This window comes from Somniosus microcephalus, chromosome 1 (assembly GCF_052327205.1).
Source record: "Somniosus microcephalus isolate GS21.2 chromosome 1, FLI_Smic_1.0, whole genome shotgun sequence".
NCBI lineage: Eukaryota > Metazoa > Chordata > Chondrichthyes > Squaliformes > Somniosidae > Somniosus > Somniosus microcephalus.
In genome coordinates this window covers 2,265,658-2,288,733 of record NC_140987.1, presented here as the reverse complement: position 1 = coordinate 2,288,733, position 23,076 = coordinate 2,265,658, and the positions used below count along the sequence as shown (strand labels likewise).

At 45.6% G+C, this 23,076-nt stretch overlaps 1 protein-coding gene across 1 annotated transcript in view; it reads right to left on the bottom strand.

Annotated features, from left to right (window-relative positions):
* Nucleotides 1-23,076, bottom strand: part of LOC147123888 (nipped-B-like protein) — an 832,420-nt gene that overhangs the window by 298,057 nt on the left and 511,287 nt on the right. Inside the window, 1 exon segment of the mRNA XM_085963154.1 lies at nt 18,119-18,190. Coding sequence (XP_085819280.1) covers nt 18,119-18,190 — 72 coding nt within the window.

Below are 23,076 nucleotides of genomic sequence, written 5' to 3'. Positions count from 1 at the left end.
AAATCAAATGGAGCTGATCTAAAATAAGGGCTTGCAGTTCACCAACTCTGCAAACCTAAACTAACAGAAAATTAATGCAATTTTCCATGAGATAAATGAACTGGGGGAAGAGAGTATGGAAGAGAGGAGAAAGAGCAGCCAGCAGCCTATAGAATATGTAAGGTAGCATATGTTAGTGAGTATAATGGAAGCAGATAAACTTTAGTACAGACAAGTTAAAGTACTAATAAGTGACACCTGTTTTCCAAGAATGGCGTTGAACCAGTTATAGGTGAAGCTGAAAGAAATGTAGGGATACAAACAGATGCCCAATGGCTATGTTAGGGCAATCAACAAAGCAAACAGAATGCTGAATTATATAGCCAAATCAGTAAAGTGTAAGTCAGAGGATGCTGCACGCAAACTGCATAATGCTGTGGAGGGCGAGTATCCAGAGTACTGCATCTAGTTTTGTCAGAGACATCATGCGACATTCATGGGGCAGATATTGCAGAGAGTCATGGGGCTAATCCTTAGCGTCAGAAGAATGACTTAAGGATAAATATACATATTTAAGACATTTGAGGTTTTTGTTCTTATAAGGAGACCATTGAGAAAGGACCTCAAAGAAGTAGAGATAGAAATGGTACAGAAAAGTAAAACCAGACCACTTCAAATTAGAAGAGGATAGGAAGATAAGGGGATACAAGTTCAAAATGGCAGGCGGCAAATTGAAGACTGATTACAGCACAGGAGGCATCGTGCGGCCCACCGAACCAGTGCTAGCTCTTCAACCGGAGAGTGCTCCAATCCCACTTCCCGGCCCTTTCCCCGCATCTTCTTTTTCAAATTCCCTTTTAAATTATGTTATAGTCTCCAACTTAATAGGCCCTTGTGGCAAAGCATTCCATTTCTAATAACTCCTCTCACTTCTCTAGTGATACCAATCTACCCTCTCCTGTTACAGATTCGCCAACCAGCGGAAGCTAAACTTTCACTATTAAGCCAATCAAAACCTTTCATAATTTTGAAAACAGCTATTAATTCCTGTATGTCCTCCTGTGCTCTCCCAGTTTGTCAGGTTTACAATTTCATATCAGCAAACTTAATATGATTCCCCTTGTGCCAATGTTCAAATAATTTACATAAATGAAAAATAAAAGTCCCAGCACAGCTGCTTGGCTTACACCTCTATCCACATCCCACAAATCCAAAAAAAACATCTTTTTAGCCCTACTCTTCACTTTCTGTCCCCTGGCCAGCTCTCCATCTGTGAACACATTCCCTTTAATATCAAGTGCCTTAATTTCCATCTCTAATGTACCACCCTATTAAATGCCTTTGGAAAATCCACCACATCCTCTTTACTTCCACACACTAATTTCCTCAAAAAATTCAAATAAAATAGTCACGCTCAACTTGGCATAAACCATGAAAAGCTTGCAGCACAAGAGGAGGCCATTTAGCCCAGGGTGTCATAGAAACATCGAAGATCGGAGCAGGAGTAGGCCATTCGGCCCCTCGAGCCTGCTCCACCATTTAGCCCAGGGTGTCACAGAAACATCGGAGATAGGAGCAGCAGCAGGCCATTCCGCCCCTCGAGCCTGCTCCACCATTTAGCCCAGGGTGTCATAGAAACGTCGGAGATAGGAGTAGGCCATTCCGCCCCTCGAGCCTGCTCCGCCATTTAGCCCAGGGTGACATAGAAACATCGAAGATCGGAGCAGGAGTCGGCCATTCCGCCCCTCGAGCCTGCTCCGCCATTTAGCCCAGGGTGACATAGAAACATCGAAGATCGGAGCAGGAGTCAGCCATTCCGCCCCTCGAGCCTGCTCCACCATTTAGCCCAGGGTGACATAGAAACATCGAAGATCAGAGCAGGAGTCGGCCATTCCGCCCCTCGAGCCTGCTCCGCCATTTAGCCCAGGGTGACATAGAAACATCGAAGATAGGAGCAGGAGTCGGCCATTCCGCCCCTCGAGCCTGCTCCGCCATTTAGCCCAGGGTGACATAGAAACATCGAAGATCGGAGCAGGAGTCAGCCATTCCGCCCCTCGAGCCTGCTCCACCATTTAGCCCAGGGTGACATAGAAACATCGAAGATCGGAGCAGGAGTCGGCCATTCCGCCCCTCGAGCCTGCTCCGCCATTTAGCCCAGGGTGACATAGAAACATCGAAGATAGGAGCAGGAGTCGGCCATTCCGCCCCTCGAGTCTGCTCCACCATTTAGCCCAGGGTGACATAGAAACATCGAAGATAGGAGCAGGAGTCGGCCATTCCGCCCCTCGAGCCTGCTCCGCCATTTAGCCCAGGGTGACATAGAAACATCGAAGATAGGAGCAGGAGTTGGCCATTCCGCCCCTCGAGTCTGCTCCACCATTTAGCCCAGGGTGTCATAGAAACATCGAAGATAGGAGCAGGAGTCGGCCATTCCGCCCCTCGAGCCTGCTCCGCCATTCAATGAGATCATGGCTGATCATCCAAATTCAGTACCCTGTCCCTGCCTTCTCCCCATATCCCTTGATATCCCTTTAGCCTTAAGAAATATATCCAACTCTTTCTTGAATATATTTAATGAACTGGCCTCCACCGCCCTCTGTTGCAGAGAATTCCACAGGTTCACCACTCTCTGGGTGAAGAAATTCCTCATTTCAGTCCTAAATGGCTTACCCCTTATCCTTAGACTGTGACCCCTGGTTCTGGACTTCCCGGCCATCAGAAACATCCTTCCTGCATCCAGTCTGTCCAGGCCTGACAGAATTTTATAGGTTTCGATGAGATCCCCTCTCAATCTTCTAAACTCCAGTGAGTATAAGCCCAATCGACACAATCTCTCCTCATACGTCATTCCTGCCATCCCAGGTATCAGTCTGGTGAATCTTCGCTGCACTCCCTCCATGGCAAGAACGTCCTTCCTCAGGTAAGGCGACCAAAACTGCACACAATACTCGAGGTGTGGTCTCACCAAGGCCCTGTACAACTGCAGCAAGACATCCTTGTTCCTGTACTCGAACCCTCTTGCTACGAAGGACAACATACCATTTGCCTTCTTAACCGCCTGCTGCACCTGCATGCTTACCTTCAGCGACTGGTGCACAAGAACACCCAGGTCTCTTTGCACTTCCCCTTCTCCCAATCTATTGCCATTCAAGTAATAATCTGCCTTCCTGTTTTTGCCACCAAAGTGGATAACCTCACATTTATCCACATTATAGTACATTTGCCATGTTTCTGCCCAATCACCCAATCTGTCCAAATTGTACTGGAGTTTCTCGACATCCTCCTCACAGCTTACCCTCCCACCCAGCTTTGTGTCGTCTGCAAATTTGGAGATATTACATCCAATTCCCTCGTCCAGATCATTAATATATATTGTGAACAGCTGGGGTCCTAGGACCGATCCTTGCGGTACCCCACTAGTCACTGCCTGCCACTTGGAAAACGACCCGTTTATTCCAACTCTCTGCCTTCTGTCCGCCAACCAGTTCTCTATCCAAGTCAATACCTTGCCCCCAATCCCATGTGCCTTAATTTTGCACGCTAATCTCTTATGCGGGACCTTATCGAAAGCCTTCTGAAAGTCCAAATACACCACATCCGCTGGTTCTCCCTTATCTATTTTACCAGTTACATCCTCAAAAAATTCCAGTAGATTAGTCAAGCATGATTTACCTTTTGTAAATCCATGTTGACTTTGTCCGATCCTGTCACTGCTTTCCAAGTGCTCTGCCATTACATCTTTTATAATAGATTCTAGCATTTTCCCCACTACCGATGTCAGGCTTACCGGTCTATAATTCCCCGCTTTTTCTCTACCACCTTTTTTGAATAGTGGGGCAACATTAGCTACCTTCCAATCCATGGGTACTGTTCCAGAGTCTATCGAGTTCTGGAAGATGACCAGCAATGCATCTACTATTTCTAGGGCCACTTCCTTAAGTACCCTGGGATATAGATTATCAGGCCCTGGGGATTTATCGGCCTTCAGTCCCATCAATTTTCCTAACACCATTTCCCTACAAATACTGATTTCTTTCAGTTCCACCCTTTCATCAGACCCTATGTTCCCCGGCATCTCTGGGAGGTTATTTGTGTCCTCCTTTGTGAAGACAGAACCAAAGTATGTATTTAATTGGTCTGCCATTTCTTTGTTCCCCATTATAAATTCCCCTGATTCTGACTGCAAGGGACCTACGCTTGACTTCACCAATCTTTTTCTCTTCACATATCTATAAAAGCTTTTACAGTCAGTTTTTATGTTCCCTGAGAGCTTACTCTCATATTCTATTTTCCCTTTCTTAATTAATCCCTTTGTCCTCCTTTGTTGAATCCTAAACTGCTCCCAATCCTCAGGATTATTGCTTTTTCTGGCCAATTTATATGTCCTCTCCTTGCATCTTATGCTATCCCTAATTTCCCTTGTTAGCCACGGTTGAGTCACCTTTTTTGTTTTATTTTTATGCCAAACTGGGATGAACAAATTCTATAGCTCATCCATTCGGTCTTTGAAAGTTTGCCATTGCCTATCCACCGTCAACCCTTTGAGTGCCATTCCCCAATCAATGCTACCCAACTCGCTCCTCAGACCATCGTAGTTTCCTTTATTTAAATTGAGGACCCTAGTCTCTGAGTCAACTACTTAATGAGATCATGGCTGATCATCCAAATTCAGTACCCAGTCCCTGCTTTCTCCCCATGTCCCTTGATCCCTTTAGCCTTAAGTTTTTCAAAAGAAAACAGTCTGTGCCGGTTCTTTATCAGAGCAAAACTAATCCCACTGCCCCATTCATCCCATAGCCCTGTACTTCTCTGCTTCAAATATTTCTCCAATTTTGCCTTAAACGATGCAATGGTGTCTGTCAACTACTCCCTGTAGTAAAGCATTCCCCAGTCCAACAAACCTCTTCAGAAAGAAATTTCTCCTAACCACTCACTTCACTATCTTGGGTGCCCATTTTAAATTGATGATCTCTAGTCACTGACTCCTCAAACAGTTTTTCCCTATTCACTATCAAAACTCGATTTTAAAAACTCCATTAAATCTCCTCTTAGCCACCTCTGTCCAAGTGGAAATCGTCCCAGTACCTCAAGTCTGTCCTCAACTTTAATTCCCCACTCCTAGCATTGCCCTGGTGAATCTACGCTGTACACTCTGTGGGTTTAATGTCCTTTCTATAATGGGGCCCAAAACTACTCTGTGGCCGACCAAACATTTGTGTATAAGTTCATTATTGCTCCTTTACTCTATAACCATTGCTCTTTGCTTCCTCTCCGTGCTACCCATGCTGCTACATTTCCTCTTATACCATATACCCGAGTTTTCCCAACAAGCCTCCTGTGAGGCATCTTCTCAAACTTCTTCGGAAAATCCATAAATACTACATTTTCTGCATTCCCTGTATCTATCCAGGCAGGCACTTCTTCAAAACGATTCCAACACCACTTGCCTTTAACAAATCTGGACTGGCTGTCTTTGATTATTTTATTTCAACAGTTTGCTCCATGAAAAGGTGTGAAAACAGGAAAGTTATATTAACGGGTGGCTTCAATGAACCAAATATTAATTGGGACTATCCAAGCTATGAGGAGTCTGGATTGGTAAACGTAATACATACTGTGTGCAGGAGAAACCACAAGACGCATTGCACATCTTGACTTGGTAATGATAAGCGAACCAGACAATATGCAGGAAATGGAAGTCATAGCACCCTTGGGCGATAGTCAGCAGTTCAACATGATCTGGGGCTCAATTATGGAGAACTAGGAGCTAGATCAATAATTTTAGAAGAACCAACTTCAAAGAAGTGAGGGAACATCTTAATCTAATTAATTGCAGCAGGGGGCCAGGCAATTCAACAACACTCCAGTGGAGGGCAGGTTAAGGGCAAAATGTTATACATGCAGGATAACTACAAACATAATTACAGACGAATCAAGCATGACCCTAAATTATTCAGAAACAATATGGGAAAAAATAACCTCGACAAATCCTGCAGGGCGGGAGAAAGGGTTCTCCAAAATAAATATAGGAACGTGCAGAAAGTTGTGAAAAGGGTGGTTAGTGGAACAAAGAGACTCCTGGGGAAAAGCACAGCTGCAAGCACAAAACATTATAAGAAATTCTTTCAGTACTTAACAGTAAGAGGGCAGTCAGAGAAGAGGTGAGAACCATAAAAGTTGCAAACGGGGCTGAAACAGAGGATGAGCACAAGATAGTTAATTTCTGAACAATTACTTCCTCCAAGTATTCACAAGGGAAGAAATGAGCAGCATGCCCTCCCTTAAGTAGCGACACTCTTAAGTATAATTAATGACTGGACTTCTTCCCACAGGCTAAAATGGACTGAAAATAAAAATCCTCTGGGGCAGATGGTTATTTATTCCAAGAGACAGGGCAGGAGGTTTGTGAAGCACTGACCGGCGTTGTTGAACACTGGGGAGATACCACTGGATTGGAAACAGGTCAACTCGGTACCTATTTTAACAACCGAGAAGCAGGCAAGTATAGTCTTGGCGCAATACCAGATAAAATCACGGAATCAAGAATAAACTTGATTATCTGTAAAATAACCAAGTAAGCAGCAGTCAATGTAGATTCAGTCAACTGCCTTGATTTTGGTTTTTGAGTAAGTGATATCCCAAGTGGACTGCGCGATCCCTACAATGTTGTGCAACTAGACTTCCAAAAGGCATTTGACATTTCCACACGGAAGATTATTTGTCAAGATCAAAGCTGTGGGGGTTCAGAGCAAAACGAGAATGGATAAGGAATAGCGTTTAGGGTAGAAAATAACCAGTACGTGCTAGAGGAGTTAAGTCAGGGAGAAGGAAAGAACTGAGTGTGGCTCGGTATTGGGGCCACTGCGGATTCTAACTTGCATCAAGGATTTGGGGTCAGAAACTGAACGCAAACCGGTTACATTTCCAGATGATATCAAACTAGGAGGGGCAGTTGATTCTGCGGAAGCAGCTCAGAAATTACAGAATGAGCTGGAGAAAGGATACAAACGGATTGAATAAAGGCAAATAGAATTTAATAGACAAATATGGGAACACTGCACATACACGTACTTCTCAAATGGTGTTGGAAATGGATAAAGTTGAGGGGGTTTGGGGCACCATAGATGTGCCCAGCCATTGTGAAGCAGCAACCAACACAGAGTACTGAAGTATACAGCAGAGTAAGTCAGTGGAAGTCATGCTTAAACTGTATAATGCTCTGGTCAAAAAACACCACAGTACTTTGTCCAATTTTGCTCACCAAGGCACAATGGAGATATCCAAGTGTGGAAGCAATTCAGAGAAGAGCCACAATGCTGATTACTAGTGCCAGAGGAATGAGGAAAGACTGGAACAATTTGGGCTTTTCATCTTCGAAAGGCAGCAACTGAGAGATGATTCTATAGTGATATTACTTAGAAAACCGTATAGAAACAGTAAACGTGGAAAATTACTTCAAAATAAATATCAGTAGAAGAAAGGGACGAAACTTCAAATTAGTAAAAGGCAAATTTAGGTCATCTTCAGAGTGATCGACACAGGTAATGGGACTTCTGGTGCAGTAGTAGAGGAATTATGTAACAACTGGATGCGGCAATGATGGAACTTATCTCGTCATGTACAATGCTGTGACATCTGCACATGTGCAATGAGATTGTGGTTACACCAGAACGAATGAAGCCAGGCTATACTAGTGATACACAAAAAGTACAGATGAGAAAGGCATTCAGCCCATCTAGTTCGTACTTAAATAAAAACTTAAACCACCCACCACAGCACCTGGCTGCATAACAGTGGACCAAACAGTACAGCATGAAATTTAACATGGTCAAGTGTAAAATACTGCACATAGGAAAAAAATGGACAACACACGTTCTTCAGGAACAGTGTCAATATAGCTAATGATGTTGAAAGAGACCTACGAATTATAGACTTGCTGCTCATCACTATCCACTGCACAGCAGCATTACGTTCCCATACCCCTTTATCCCACTTTTCTTCAACTACCTAACCTATTCTTAGATGTTGCCATGGTCTCTGCTTCACTAACTCCAGTAATGCATTCCACAGCCTCACACCCGTGTAAAAGAGTTTCTTCTGCACACAAACCTAAATATCTTGCCTTTATATCTACACCAACAACTTGTATTTATATAGCACCTTTAACGTAGTAAAACGTCCCAAGGCGCTTCACAGAGTATTATAAGACAAAAAATTTGACACCGAGCCACATAAGGAGAAATTATGGCAGGTGACCAAAAGCTTGGTCAAAGAGGTAGGTTTTAAGGAGCGTCTTAAAGGAGGGGAGAGAGGTAGCGAGGCGGAGAGGTTTAGGCAGGGAATTCCAGAGCTTAGGGCCGAGGCAACAGAAGGCACGGCCACCAATGGTGGAGCGATTATAATCAGGGATGCTCAAGAGGGCAGAATTAGAGCAACGCAGGTATTTCGGCCGGGGGGGGGGGGGGTTGGAGGAGATGACAGATAGGGAGGGGCGAGGCCATGGAGGGATTGGAAAACGAGGATGAGAATTTAACCGGGAGCCAATGTAGGTCAGCGAGCACAGGGGTGATGGGTGAACGGGACTTGGTGCGAGTTAGGACACAGGCAGCCGAGTTTTGGATCACCTCAAGTTTACGTAGGGTAGAATGTGGGAGGCCAGCCAGGAGTGCGTTGGAATAGTCAAGTTTAGAGGTAACAAAGGCATGGATGAGGGTTTCAGAAGTGGATGAACTGAGGCGGGGGCAGAGACGGGTGATGTTACAGAGGTGGAAATAGGCGGTCTTAGTTATGCCGCGGATATGAGGTTGGAAGCTCATTTCAGAGTCAAATATGACACCAAGGTTGCGAACAGTGTAGTTCAGCCTCAGACAGATGTTAGGGAGAGGGATGGAGTCAGTGGCTAGTGAACGGAGTTTGTGACGGGCCAAAAACAATGGCTTTGGTCTTCCCAATATTTAATTGGAGAAAATTTCTGCTCATCCAGAACTGGAAGTAGTCTGACAATTTAGAGACGGTGGAGGGGTTGAGAAGTGGTGGTGAGGTAGAGCTGGGTGTCGTCAGCATACATGTGGAAACTGACGCTGTGTTTTCGGATGATGTCGCTGAGGGGCAGCATGTAGATGAGAAATAGAAGGGGACCAAGGATAGATCCTTGGGGGACCCCAGAGGTAACGATGTGGGAGCAGGAAGAGAAGCCATTGCAGGTGATTCTCTGGCTCCGATTAGATAGATAATAATGGAACCAGGCAAGTGCAGTCCCACCCAGCTGGACGACAGTGGAGGCGCTGGAGAAGGATAGAGTGGTCAACCGTGTCAAAGGCTGCAGACAGGCCGAGAAGGATGTCATTTGTAACTTTGATGAGAACCGTTTCGGTACAGTGGCAGGGTCGGAAATCTGATTGGAGGGATTCAAACATGGAGTTGTGGGAAAGATGGGCACGGATTTGGGAAGTGACAACACGTTCAAGGACTTTGGGGAGGAAAGGAAGGTTGGAGATGGGCTGGTAGTTTGCAAGGACGGAGGAGTCAAGGGTTAGTTTTTTGAGAAGAGGACCTCATCATTCTCGAGCCCTCAATCATTGCAAGCAGTCTCTTTCTACTTTGTCCCAGCTTTTCATATTTTAAACACCTCAATCAAAACACCTCATTAATCTGTTATGAAAACACCCCCGATTTTTCACATCTTTGTATATTTGTATTACCTCATACTAGGCAGCATCCTAGTGAATCTGTTGTACCCTCTCTATTGCCTCAACATCCTTCCTATAGTATAGTTTAATTAAGGTTTTCCGAGGTGTCAGCCGTAGCTCAGTGGTCGCACTCTCCCCTGATTCACAAGGTCATGGGTTCGCCCCACTCCAGACACTTGAGCACATAATATAGGCCGACATTCCAGCGCAGTACTGAGGGAGCGCTGCACTGTCGGACATGCCGTCTTTTGGATGAGACATTAAACCGAGGCTCCACTTGCCCTGCAGGTGAACGTAAAAGATCCGCAGACACTATTTGAAGAGGAGCTGGGGAATTCTTCTGATGTCCTGGTCAACATTTATCTCACAGACAGATAATCTGGTCATTTATCTCATTGCTGTTTGTGGGAGCTTGCTGTGTGCAAATTGGTTGCCTTGCTTCCTACATTACAACAGTGACTACATTTCAAAAGTACTTGATTGGCTATGAAGTTCTTTGGGATGTTCCGAGGATATGAACAGTGCTATATAAATACAAGCTTGACCATTATTATTTATATAGATTCACTGTTAAATCTTCCCTTTTAAATTCTGTACCACTTGCCATAACACTCAGTATTTTGACAGCTTTTTTATTGCCTTATCCATTTGAGCTTGTGAATTTGCACCTTCAAACAGCTCTGCCCATCCAGATCGGCCAGCTTTCCCGCATTCAAAGTATTACATTTTTTTTTAACCAAAATGTATTACTTCACATTTACTTTGAATGCCATCTAACAGTTTTTTGCCATTCTGCCATCCGATCAATATCCCACCTGCAGCTTTCTTTGGTCCTCAGAATTATTCCCTATGCCAAGAATCATACAGCACATTAGAGACTATTTCGCCCATCGTGCCTGTGTTGACTCTCTACAAGAGCTATCCAATTAATCCCAGTACCAATAAGGAGTGTAGAAGAGCATGCAAGGAGCAGCACTCGGCGTACCTAAAAATGAGGTGCCAACCTGGGGAAGCTGTAACACAGGACTACATGCATGCTAAAAATCGGAAGTAGCATGCTATAGACAGGGTTAAGCGATCCCACAATCAACGGATCAGCTCAAAGCTCTGCAGTCCTGCCACATTCAGTCATGAATGGTAATGGACCATTAAACAACTGATGGGAAGAGGAGGCTCCATGAATACCCCTATCCTCAATGATAGTGGAGCCCAGCTCGTCATAGAATCATACAATACAGAAGGAGGCCATTCAGCCCATCGAGTCCGTGCCGGCTCTCTGTAGAGCAATCCAGTCAGCCCCATTCCCCCGCTCTATCCCCGTAGCCCTGCAAGTTTATTTCCCTCAAGTGCCTGTCCAGTCTCCCCTTGAAAACATTGAGTGTCTCCGCTTCCACCACTTCCGTCAGCAGCAAATTCCAGGTCATCACCACTCGCTGTGTAAAAAAGCTTTTCCTCACATCCGCCATCTATCTCTTGCCCAAAACCTTAAATCTGTGTCCCCCAGTCCTTGTACCATCAACTAGTGGGAACAGCCTTTCCCCGTCTAGCCTATCCAAACCGTCATAATCTTGTACAACTCTATCAAATCACCCCTCAACCTCCTTTGCTCTAATGAAAACAAATCCAGCTTCTCCAACCTGTCCTTGTAGCTAAGATCCCCCATCCCCGGAACCATTCGGGCAAATCTCCTCTGCACCTTCTCAAGGGCCTTCACATCCTTCCTAAAGTGTGGTGACCAGAACTGGACGCAATACTCCAGTTGTGGCCTAACCAGCGCTTTATAAAGGTTCAGCATAACTTCCCTACTTTTGTACTCAATATCTGTATTTATGAAGCCCAAGATCCCATATGCCTTACTAACCACTCTATGTCCCGCCACCTTCAGGGACCTATGCACATTAACTCCCAGGTCCCACTGTCCCTGCACACTCTTTAAAACTGTGCCATTAAGTGTATATTGCCTCTCCCTGTTCCTTCTGCCAAAATGCATCACCTCACACTTCTCTGTATTAAATTCCATCTGCCACTTGTCTGCCCATTCTGCTAGCCTTTCTAAGTCCTGTTGCAGTCGATTGGTAACATTCTCACTGTTTGCCACACCCCCAGGTTTGGTGTCATCAGCAAATTTAGAAATTCTACTCTGTATTGCAATATCCAGGCCAGTTCAAAAAAAGCAGTGGAGTGCAAAAGACAAGGCTGAAGTACATCAGCCTACTCCTAAGGTCCCCACCATCACAGACGCCAGTTCAGCTAATTCGATTCACTCCACGTGATATGAAGAAACGGCCGAGCGCACTGGATACAGCAAAGGCTATGGGCCCCCGACAACATCCCGGCTATCATGCTGTAGACTTGTGCTCCAGAACTAGCCGCACCTCTAGCCAAGCTGTTCCAGTATAGAAGATAGGAGCAGGAGTAGGCCATTCGGCCCCTCGAGCCCGCTCCGCCATTTAATGAGATCATGGCTGATCATCCAAATTCAGTACCCTGTCCCTGCTTTCTCCCCATATCCCTTGATCCCTTTAGCCTCAAGAAATATATCCAACTCCTTCTTGAATATATTTAATGAACTGGCCTCAACTGCCCTGTGTGGCAGAGAATTCCACAGGTTCACCACTCTGGGTGAAGAAATTCCTCCTCATCTCAGTCCTAAATGGCTTACCCCTTATCTTCAGACAGTGACCCCTGGTTCTGGACTCTCAAGCCATCGGGAACATCCTTCCTGCATCTAGTCTGTCTAGTCCTGTTAGAATTTTATAAGTTTCAATGAGATCCCCTCTCATTCTTCTAAACTCTAGCGAATATAAGCCTAATCGACGCAATCTCTCCTCATACGTCATTCCTGCCATCCCAGGTATCAGTCTGGTGAATCTTTGCTGCACTCTCTCCATGGCAAGAACATCCCTCCTCAGATAAGGCGACCAAAACTGCACACAATACTCAAGGTGTGGTCTCACCAAGGCCCTGTACAACTGCAGCAAGTCATCCTTGCTCCTGTACTTGAATCCTCTCGCTATGAAGGCCAACATACCATAGCTACAACACTGGCATCTATCCGACAATGTGGAAAACTACCCAGGTATGTCCTGTCCAAAAAAGCAGGACAAATCCAATCCGGCCAATTACCGCCCCATCAGTCTACTCTCAATCATCAGCAAAGTGATGGAAGGTGTCATCAACAGTGCTATCAAGCGGCACTTACTCACCAATAACCTGCTCACTGATGCCCAGTTTGGGTTCTGCCAAGACCACTCGGCTCCCGACCTCATTACAGCCTTGGTCCAAACATGAACAAAGGAGCTGAATTTCAGAGGTGCGGTGAGAGTGACTGCCCTTGACATCAAGGCAGCATTTGACCGAGTGTGGCATCAAGGAGCCCGAGTAAAACTGAAGTCAATGGGAATCGGGGTGGGGGGGAAACTCTCCACTGGCTGGAGTCATACCTAGCACAAAGGAAGATGGTTGTGGTGGTTAAAGGCCTGGATGAGTGCAGCTCCAACAACACTCAAGAAGCTCAACACCATTCAGGACAAAGCAGCCCGCTTGATTGGAACCCCATCTACCACCTTCAACATTCACTCCCTCCACCACCGGCGTACCGTGGCTGCAGTGTGTACCATCTACAAGATGCACTGCAGCAACTCGCCAAGGCTTCTTCGGCAGCACCTCCCGAACCCGCGACCTCTTTCACCTAGAAGGACAAGGGCAGCCGGCACATGGGAACACCACCACCTCCAAGTTCCCCTCCAAGTCACACACCATCCTGACTTGGAAGTATATCACCGATCCTTCATCGTCGCTGGGTCAAAGTCCTGGAACTCCCTACCTAACAGCACTGTGGAAATACCTTCACCACACGGACGGCAGCGGTTCAAGAAGGTGGCTCACCACCAGCTTCTCAAGGGCAATTAGGGATGGGCAATAAATGCTGGCCTTGCCAGCGACGCCCACATCCCATAAATTAATTTTTAAAATATCACAGCCCCAGGGCATCACTGCAGGAGTCTCTCAGGGCAGTGTCCTAGGCCCACCATCTTCAGCTGCTTCATCAATGACCTTCCCTCCAACATAAACTCAGAAATGGGGATGTTCGTTGATGACTGCAGTGTTCAGTTCCACTCACAATGGACGATGTTCAGGCTTGGGCTGGTAAGTGGCAGGTAACATTCGTGCCAGGCAATGACTATCTCCAACAAGCGAGTGTGTAACCACCGCCCCATGACATTCAACAGCATTACCATCGCCGAATCCTCCATCAACACCCTGTGGGTCATCATTGACCAGAAACTTAACTGGACCAGCCACATAAAAATTGTGGCAACAAGAGCAGGTCAGAGGCTGGGTATTCTGTGGCAAGTGTCTCACCTCCTGACTCCCCAAAGCCTTTCCACCATATACAAGGCATAAGTCAGGAGTGTGATGGAATACTCTCCACTTGTCTGGATGAGTGCAGCTCCAACAACACTCAAGAAGCTCGACACCATCCAGGACAAAGCAGCTCGCTTGATTGGCACCCCATCCACCACCTTAAACATTCACTCCCTCCACCACCGGTGCACCGTGGCTGCAGTGTGTACCATCTACAAGATGCACTGCAGCAACTCGCCAAGGCTCCTTCGGCAGCACCTCCCAAACCCGTGACCTCTTCCACCTAGAAGGACAAGGGCAGCAGGCGCATGGGAACACCATTCCAAGTTCCCCTCCAAGTCACACATCATCCTGACTTACAAGTATATCGCCGATCCTTCATCGTCGCTGGGTCAAAATCCTGGAACTCCCTCCCAAACAGCACTGTGGGGTACACGGACTGCAGCGGTTCAAGAAGGCGGCTCACCACCACCTTCTCAAGGGCATCAGGGATGGGGAATAAATGCTGGCCTTGCCCGCGACGCCCACATCCCATAACAACGAATTAAAAAAATCCCTGCTCTTTCCCTACAGCCCTGCAAATCTTTCCTTTTTAAGTAGCGATCTGATTCCTATATTAGTATTGCCTGCAAATTCTGACATCACTCCCTTTAGCCCTGTATGCAAAATGAAGTAAGATTGAAAACTTATTCTCTGTATATTTTGTACACAGATGAAGACCGACCATTCATGGGTGAGGTTTTGGTGCTGGTACCTGCACTCACAGCAAGAGTTAGCACCTTGAGGAGAGAGAAAATTAGATGGGGGGAAAAAAAACATTAATCAGTTCTCATGAAGGAATACGTCAGCTAATGACTACTTGTCCATAATTTAAATTGCCCCCAATTGTTTAATCAACTGATTATAGAAATGATACTAGCTTTGATCAGAATTAGAGTATGTTCCAGGTTTATTCTGCAGGTGATGGAACATTCAAAATACACTATTTATTTCCCCAACATCCATAAGTGCTGCAAAGAAAATTCAGTAAGTGGCAACCTTTGAGTAAACCTAAGAAAGGGGAAATAAAGGGAACCCCTCCCAATGCGAGAGGAACTAGCAATCCAACAAAAGAGCAGCAGTTTACACTGGCTTACAAAAATCTCATCCAATTCAAAACTTTGGTAGACAATAGTGGGAGATTAATTCAATGTGACTGGTTCAGTAGATTTCTACTGATTTAGTGCCTGACCTCATAACGGATTGAAGGCAAATGCTTCGTGAAGTTAGGTTTGGAGCAGAAAATGGTCATTCAAACTCATAAGAAAGACTTGCATTTATATAGGGCCTTTCATGACCACCAGATGTCCCAAAGCACTTTACAGCATTAAGTACTTTTTTTTTTTGAAGTGTAGTCACTGTTGTAATGTAGGAAACGCAACAGCCAATTTTCTCACAGCAAGCTCCCAAAAGCAGCAATGTGATAATGACCAGATAATCTGTTTTTGTGATGTTGATTGAGGGATAAATTTTGGCTAGGTCACTGGGGATAACGCCCCTGCTCTTCTTCAAAATAGTGCCATAGGATCATTTACATCCACAGGGCAGACGGGGCCTCGGTTTAACATCTCATCTGAAAAACGGCACCTTCGACAGTGCAGCACTCCCTCAGTAGTGCACTGGAGTGTCAGCCTAGATTTTTGTGCTCAAGTCTCTGGAGTGGGACTTGAACCCACGACCTTCTGACTCCAAGGCGAGGGTGCTACCCACTGAGCCACAGCTAATACTTGTGATGTAAGTGTTGAATGTCCTACTTCCATCTACCTCGAAGTTCTAACAGAAATCACCCTCAGGGAACAGGTGTGAGGAAGACGATAGCAAAATACTGCGAATGCTGGAAATCCGAAATAACAGAAAACACTGGAAAAACTCAGCAGGCCAGACAACATCCGTGGAGAGAGAAACAGAGTCAACGTTTCAGGTCGAAACCCTTCTTCAGAACTGAGAAAAAGGCAGGAAATGAAACAGATTAAAAGGCCAGTTTGGGGGCTGGGAAATGGGGGAGGGGATGAAAGAACAAAGGGAAGGTCCGAGAGGTGAAGAGACATTCAGAGATATTCAAGGCGAGACGAGATGGTAATAGGACAGGTAAAGAAACAAAGGACGGCTCTAGATGAAGTGTGAAATGCGCTGGCAGAATGAGAGACAGTTGCCATGTGGGAGAGAGAAAAAGGAAAAGGTACAAACCAAAGGTGTGGATAAATATATAAAAATATAATAGGGGCCGAGGTTATGATCTGAAATTGTTGAACTCGATATTGAGTCCGGAAGGCTGTAAAGTGCCTAATCGGAAGATGAGGTGCTGTTCCTCAAGTTTACGCTGGGTTTCCGTGGAACAATGCAAGAGCCCGAGTACGGTGAGGTCTGAGTGGGAATGGAGCGGTGAATTGAAATGACAGGCGACCGGAAGCTCAGGGTCACCCTTACGGACTGAACGGAGGTGTTCCACAAAGCGGTCACCCAATGTAGAGGTGACCACATCGTGAGCAGCGAATACAGTATACTAGATTGCAAGAAGTACAAGTAAATCACTGTTTCACCTGGAAGGGGTGTTTGGGGCCCTGGACAGTGGGAAGGGGGGAGGTATAGGGGCAGGTGTTGCATCTCCTGCGCTTGCACGGGAAGGTGCCGGGCGAAGGGGAAGGGGTGCTGGGGGTGATAGAGGAGTGGACTAAGATGTCTCGGAGGGAGCGGTCCCTACAGAATGCTGAAAGAGGAGGGGAGGGGAAGATGTGTTTGGTGGTGGAATCACGTTGGAGGTGGCGGAAATGGCGGAGGATGATCCGTTGAATGTGGAGACTGGTGGGGTGAAAGGTGAGGACAAGGGGAACCCTATCGTGGTTCTGGGGGGGGGGGGGGGGGGGGGGGGGTGAGGGCAGAAATGCGGGAGATAGAACGGACACGGTTGAGGGCCATGTCAACCACGGTAGAGGGGAATCCTCGGTTGAGGAAAAAGGAAGACATGTCGGAAGCACTGGTGTGGAAGGTGGCATCGTCGGAGCAGATGCGGCGGAGACGGAGAAGCTGGGAGAATGGAATAGAGTCCTTACAGGAGGTGGGGTGGGAGGAATTGTAGTCCAGGTAGCTGTGGGAGTCAGTGGGCTTGTAGTGAATGTTGGTCAATAACCTATCCCCAGAGATGGAGATGGAAAAGTCGAGAAAGGGAAGGGAAGAGTCGGAGGTGGACCATGTGAAGGTGAGGGAAGGGTGGAAATTGGAGGCAAAGTGAATGAAATTGTTTAGTTCAGGGCGAGAGCAGGAAACGGCACCAATACAGTCATCAATGTACTGGAAAAAGAGGTGAGGGAGTAGGACTGGAACAAAGAGTGTTCCACATATCCCACGAAAAGGCAGGCATAGCTAGGACCCATGCGGGTACCCATAGCAACACCTTTAATTTGGAGGAAATGAGTGGAGTCAAAGGAGAAGTTGTTCAATGTGAGAACAAGTTCAGCCAGGCGGAGGAGGGCGGTGGTGGATGGGGACTGGTCGGGCCTCTGTTCAAGGAAGAAGCGGAGCGCCCTCAGGCCATCCTGGTGGGGGATGGAGGTGTAGAGGGATTGTACATCCATGGTGAAAAGGAGGCGGTTGGGGCCACATGGCAGCTGTCTCTCACTCTGCCAGCGCATTTAACACTTCATCTAGAGCCATCCTTTGTCTCTTTACCTGTCCTATTACCATCTCGTCTCGCCTTGAATATCTCTGAATGTCTCTTCACCTCTTGGACCTTCCCTTTTGTTCTTTCATCCCCTCCCCCATTTCCCAGCCCCCAAACTGGCCTTTTAATCTGTTTCATTTCCTGCTTTTTTCTCAGTTCTGAAGAAGGGTTTCGACCTGAAACGTTAACTTTGTTTCTCTCTCCACGGATGTTGCCTGGCCTGCTGAGTTTTTCCAGCGTTTTCAGGTGTGAGGAAGAGTCAGGCCTTCAATTTTAGGCAGCTGATCTCAAACAAGAACCCAGCAGCATCATTGTTATAGCACTTCAAAAGCCCAAGACATTCAACCTCCATGTATGTATGAAGTGTTTGAGACAGTGGCTTTACCTTCAGGAGTAAGTTTAGATTCATACGCTTTTCTCTTCTTTTGTTTTTCTCTTTTCCTCATCTTTTTGGCAACTGTAAATAAAAATTTGAGTAAAGTTTAATACTTGGTACCATTAATACAATTAAGCAGCTGGGTTTAGTCCATTACAGCTGAGAACTGAACAGAAAACAAAATCTAATGAAAATGATGCATCGCCTATATTTCCTAAGGAGGCTGAAGGGATGTAACCTGTCACCCCTGATCCTCTCTAACTTTTACCGCTTCACAATAGAGAGCATCCTGACGAACTGTATCACAGTATGGTATGGCAGCTGTAGCTACTATGACCGGAAAGCCCTGCAGCGGGTAGTCAAAACTGCCCAACGCATTACCGGTACCCGGCTACCGACCATAGAGCACATATACCAGAAACGCTGTTTACGGAGGTCACGGTCCATCATCAAAGACCCTACCCACCCCAGCCACAGTCTGTTCGCCCTCCTGTCATCTGGGAGACGCTACAGATGCATTCGCACCCGTACGACTAGATTTAGGAACAGCTTCTTTCCCAGGGCTGTCATCCTACTGAACTCCACAAATAAACTCTAAAGCCTGCACATCTGCCAATGCACTTTATTATGGTTATGTTAATGTATTACAAGCCAAATGAATGTTGAATGTTTAAATGTCTTAATCTAAATGTACACTCTCGGGAGCCGCAAGCCCACATTTTGTTGTACTGCACTTGTGCACTAACAATGACAATAAAGTTGATTATTATGTACAATCATAATATAGAATGTTCAGAAATGCACTGCCCCACATGCAACACCCAAAGCATGCACAGGTACCAACCAGGACAGAACTGTATACCATCCCAAGTCGGAAGGTAAGCTGTGTAAGTGCGCCAGCTGGAGTCAGGTGTGATGGTAACAAATGTTCCCCTTAGAGTGTGCGGCCGCACATTAATCGCGAGGTCCCGCGCAGGCCGCTCACCAGCTGCTGCCGCTGTAACGTGGCTGTGCAGCAAATTTAAAGGGACCACACACAAAAAAATTAGAGGGAATATTGATGGTTGCTCTTTGCTTATACCCACTTACTCCTGGTCACTATGCTGTTTGCATTGTCTGAATTTAAAATTAAGTATATTGATTAACTGTTTTGTAAACAAAATCATACCCAAGAACATAAGAAATAGGAGGAGTAGGCCATACGGCCCCTCGAGCCTGCTCCACCATTTAATAAGATCATGGCTGATCATTGAACTCAACTCCACTTTCCTGCCCGACCTCCATAATCCTTGATTCCCCTGGAGTCCAAAAATCTATCAATCTCAGCCTTGAATATAATCAAAGACTCAGCATTCACAGCCCTCTGGGGTAGAGAATTCCAAAGAAATTCCTCCTCATCTCATCTATGCCCCCTAGTTCTAGACATTCCAGCCAGGGGAAGCAACCTCTCAGCATCTACCCTGTCAATCCCCTTCACAATCTTGTATGTTTCAATGAGATCACTTCTCATTCTTCAACTCCAGAGAGTATAGGCCCACTCTACACAATCTCTCATCATGGGACAGCCCCCTCATCCCAGGAATCAATCTAGTGAACCTTCGTTGCACCGCCTCGAAGGCAAGTATATCCTTCCATAGATAAGGAGACCAGAACTGTGCACAGTACTCCAAGTGTGGTCTCACCAAGGCCCTGTATAATTGTAGCAAGGCTTCCTCACTCTTATACTCCAACCCCCTTGCAATAAAGGCCAACATACCATTTGCCTTCCTTATTGCTTGCTGTACCTGCATGCTAGCTTTCTGTGTTTCTTGCACAAAGACACCCAAATCTTTCTGAACACCAACATTTGAAAGTTTCTCACCATTTAAAATATATTCTGTTTTTCTATTCTTCCTACCAAAGTGAATAACCTCACATTTCCCTACATTATACTCCATCTGCCACCTTACTGCCCACTCACTCAGTCTATCTATATCCCTTTGCAGACTCTGTGTTCTCCTCACAGCTTACTGTCCCACCTAGCTTTGTATCATCAGCAAACTTGGATACATTACACTCAGTCCCTTCATCTAGGTCATTAATATAGATTGTAAATAGCTGAGGCCCCAACACTGATCCTTGCGGCACCCCACTAGTTACTGCCTGCCAACATGAAAAAGATCCGTTTATCCCTACTCTCTGTTTTCTGTCCGTTAACCAATCCTCTATCCATGCTACTATATTACCTCTAACCCCATGAGCCCTAATCTTGTGTAATAACCTTTTATGTGGCACCTTATCGAATGCCTTTTGGAAATCCAAATATACTACATCCACTGGTTTCCCTTTATCTACCCTGGTAGTTACATCCTTAAAAAAGTAATAAATTTGTCAAACACGATTTCCCTTTCATAAAACCATGTTGACTCTGCCTAACCATGTTATGATTTTCTAAGTGCCCTGAAACCACTTCCTTAACGATGGATTCCAGCATTTTCCCGACAACTGATGTCAGGCTAACTGGCCTGTAGTTTCCTGGTTTTTCTCACCCTCCTTTCTTGAATAGCGGTGTTACATTTGCGACCTTCCAATCCGCTGGGACCATTCTAGAATCTAGGGAATTTTGGAAGATCAAAACCAATGCATCCACTATCTCTTCAACCACCTCTTTTAGAACCCTAGGATGTAGGCCGTCAGGTCCAGGAGATTTGTCAGCTTTCAGTCCCATTAGTTTCTCTAGTACTTTTTCTCTACTTCTATCAATTACATTAAGTTCCTCACCCTCATTAAACCCTTGGTTCCCCACCATTTTTGGTATACTTTTTGTGTCTTCTACTGTGAAGACAGATACAAAATGTTTGTTTAACGTTTTCTGCCATTTCCTTATTCCCTATAATAATTTCTCCTGTCTCAGCCTCCAAGGGAGCAACGTTTACTTTTGCTACTCTTTTCCTTTTTACATACTTGTAATGGTTCATTCTCAGACTGGCAATCAGTAACTAGTGGTGTTCCGCAGGGGTCAGTGCTGGGTCCCCAACTCTTTACAATCTATATTAACGATTTGGAGGAGGGGACCGAGTGTAACATATCAAAGTTTGCAGATGATACTGAGATGGGAGGGAAAGTAGTGAGTGAGGAGGACATAAAAAACCTGCAAGGGGACATCGACAGGCTAAGTAAGTGGGCAGAGATTTGGCAGATGGAATACAATACTGGAAAGTGTGAGGTTATGCACTTTGGCAGGAAAAATCGTAGAGCAAGTTATTATCTTAATGGCAAGAAACTGGAAAGTGCTGAAGTACAAAGGGATCTGGGGGTCCTGGTGCACGAAACTCAAAAGGTTAGTATGCAGGTGCAGCAAGTGATTAAGAACGCCAATGGAATGTTGGCTTTCATTGCTAGGGGGATAGAATATAAAAATAGGGAGGTATTGCTTCAGTTGTACAAGGTATTGGTGAGACCGCACCTGGAATACTGCGTACAGTTTTGGTGTCCATACTTAAGAAAGGACATACTTGCTCTCGAGTCAGTACAAAGAAGGTTCACTCGGTTAATCCCGGGGATGAGGGGATGGACATATGAGGAGAGGTTGAGTAGATTGGGACTCTACTCATTGGAGTTCAGAAGAATGAGAGGCGATCTTATTGAAACATATAAGATTGTGAAGGGGTTGGATCGGGTGGATGCGGGGAGGATGTTCCCGATAATGGGTGAAACTAGAACTAGGGGGCATAGTCTTAGAATAAGGGGCTGCTCTTTCAAAACTGAGATGAGGAGGAACTACTTCACTCAGAGGGTGGTAGGTCCATGGAATATGCTGCCCCAAAAAGCTGTAGAAGCTACATCATTACATAAATTTAAAACAGAAATAGACAGTTTCCTAGAAGTAAACAGGAATTAAGGGTTACGGGGAGCGGGCAGGAATTTGGACATGAGTCTAGGTTCGGATTGGTCATGGCCCTGTGGGTAGCGGAGCGGGCCCAGGGGCCGTGTAGCCTGATCCTGCTCCTATTTCGTGTGTCTAATTCTGTTAGATTCAGGAGATGGTTCTGTGATAGTAGGTTGGCGGTTAGGATCAGATCAGCCATGATCTTATTGAATGGCAGAGCAGGCTCGAGGGGCCGATTGGCTTACTCCTGCTCCTATTTCTTATGTTCTTATGTATGTATGAAACTCTTACAATCTGCTTTTATATTTCTTGCTAGTTTTCTCATTCTATTTTTTCCCTTTTTATCAATTTTTTGGTCAAACTTTGCTGGTTTCTGAAACACTCCCAATCCTCAGGCTTACTAGCATTCTTTGCAACATTATACCCAAGTCCTAAAAACTTCTAAAACTGGTGTTTGCCAAGGTGTATAAGCCCCATGTTACAAATTCTAGTCTTCTTGGGTTCAGTGGCATCATGAAACGGTCTGAGCATCTTGTTTTTAAAGAATCATAAAATTGTACAGCACAAAAGGAGGCCATTCGGCCCACGTGCCTGAGCCGGCCTTTTGAAAGAGCTATCAAATTAGTCCCACTCCATTGCGCTTTCCCCATAGCCCTGTAGGTGGAGGTGGCACACTGCTCTACAATAATATAAGCCAGGGATGCGAGAAACTGGATGCCTGCCTCCTTCGCAAACGTATTTCTTCAATCTCTCCGAAGACGGACTGAGCAAACACTTGGTGAGACGTGACTTGATAGGAATCATTAAGCTGCTTATTTCCAATCAGATGAACATATAGAAGTTATGATTATTCACTTATTTCTCAGCACAACTTGCCTTTGTGTAATAACATGAAAATAATGAACACACCAGGCTACCCCACTAGGTAACATTGCTTCAAGCTAAATTCCTAACTCTTCTCTCCTATATTCCATCCTTCTTGTAGCTAATTCCCACCTGACTGCACCTAACACTCACAACTCTTAAAACACCCGACTCCAGTAGCAGTTTTTAGTCAAACTGACTAACCCACGCCCCAAAGCAGAATCCACCAGCCTAA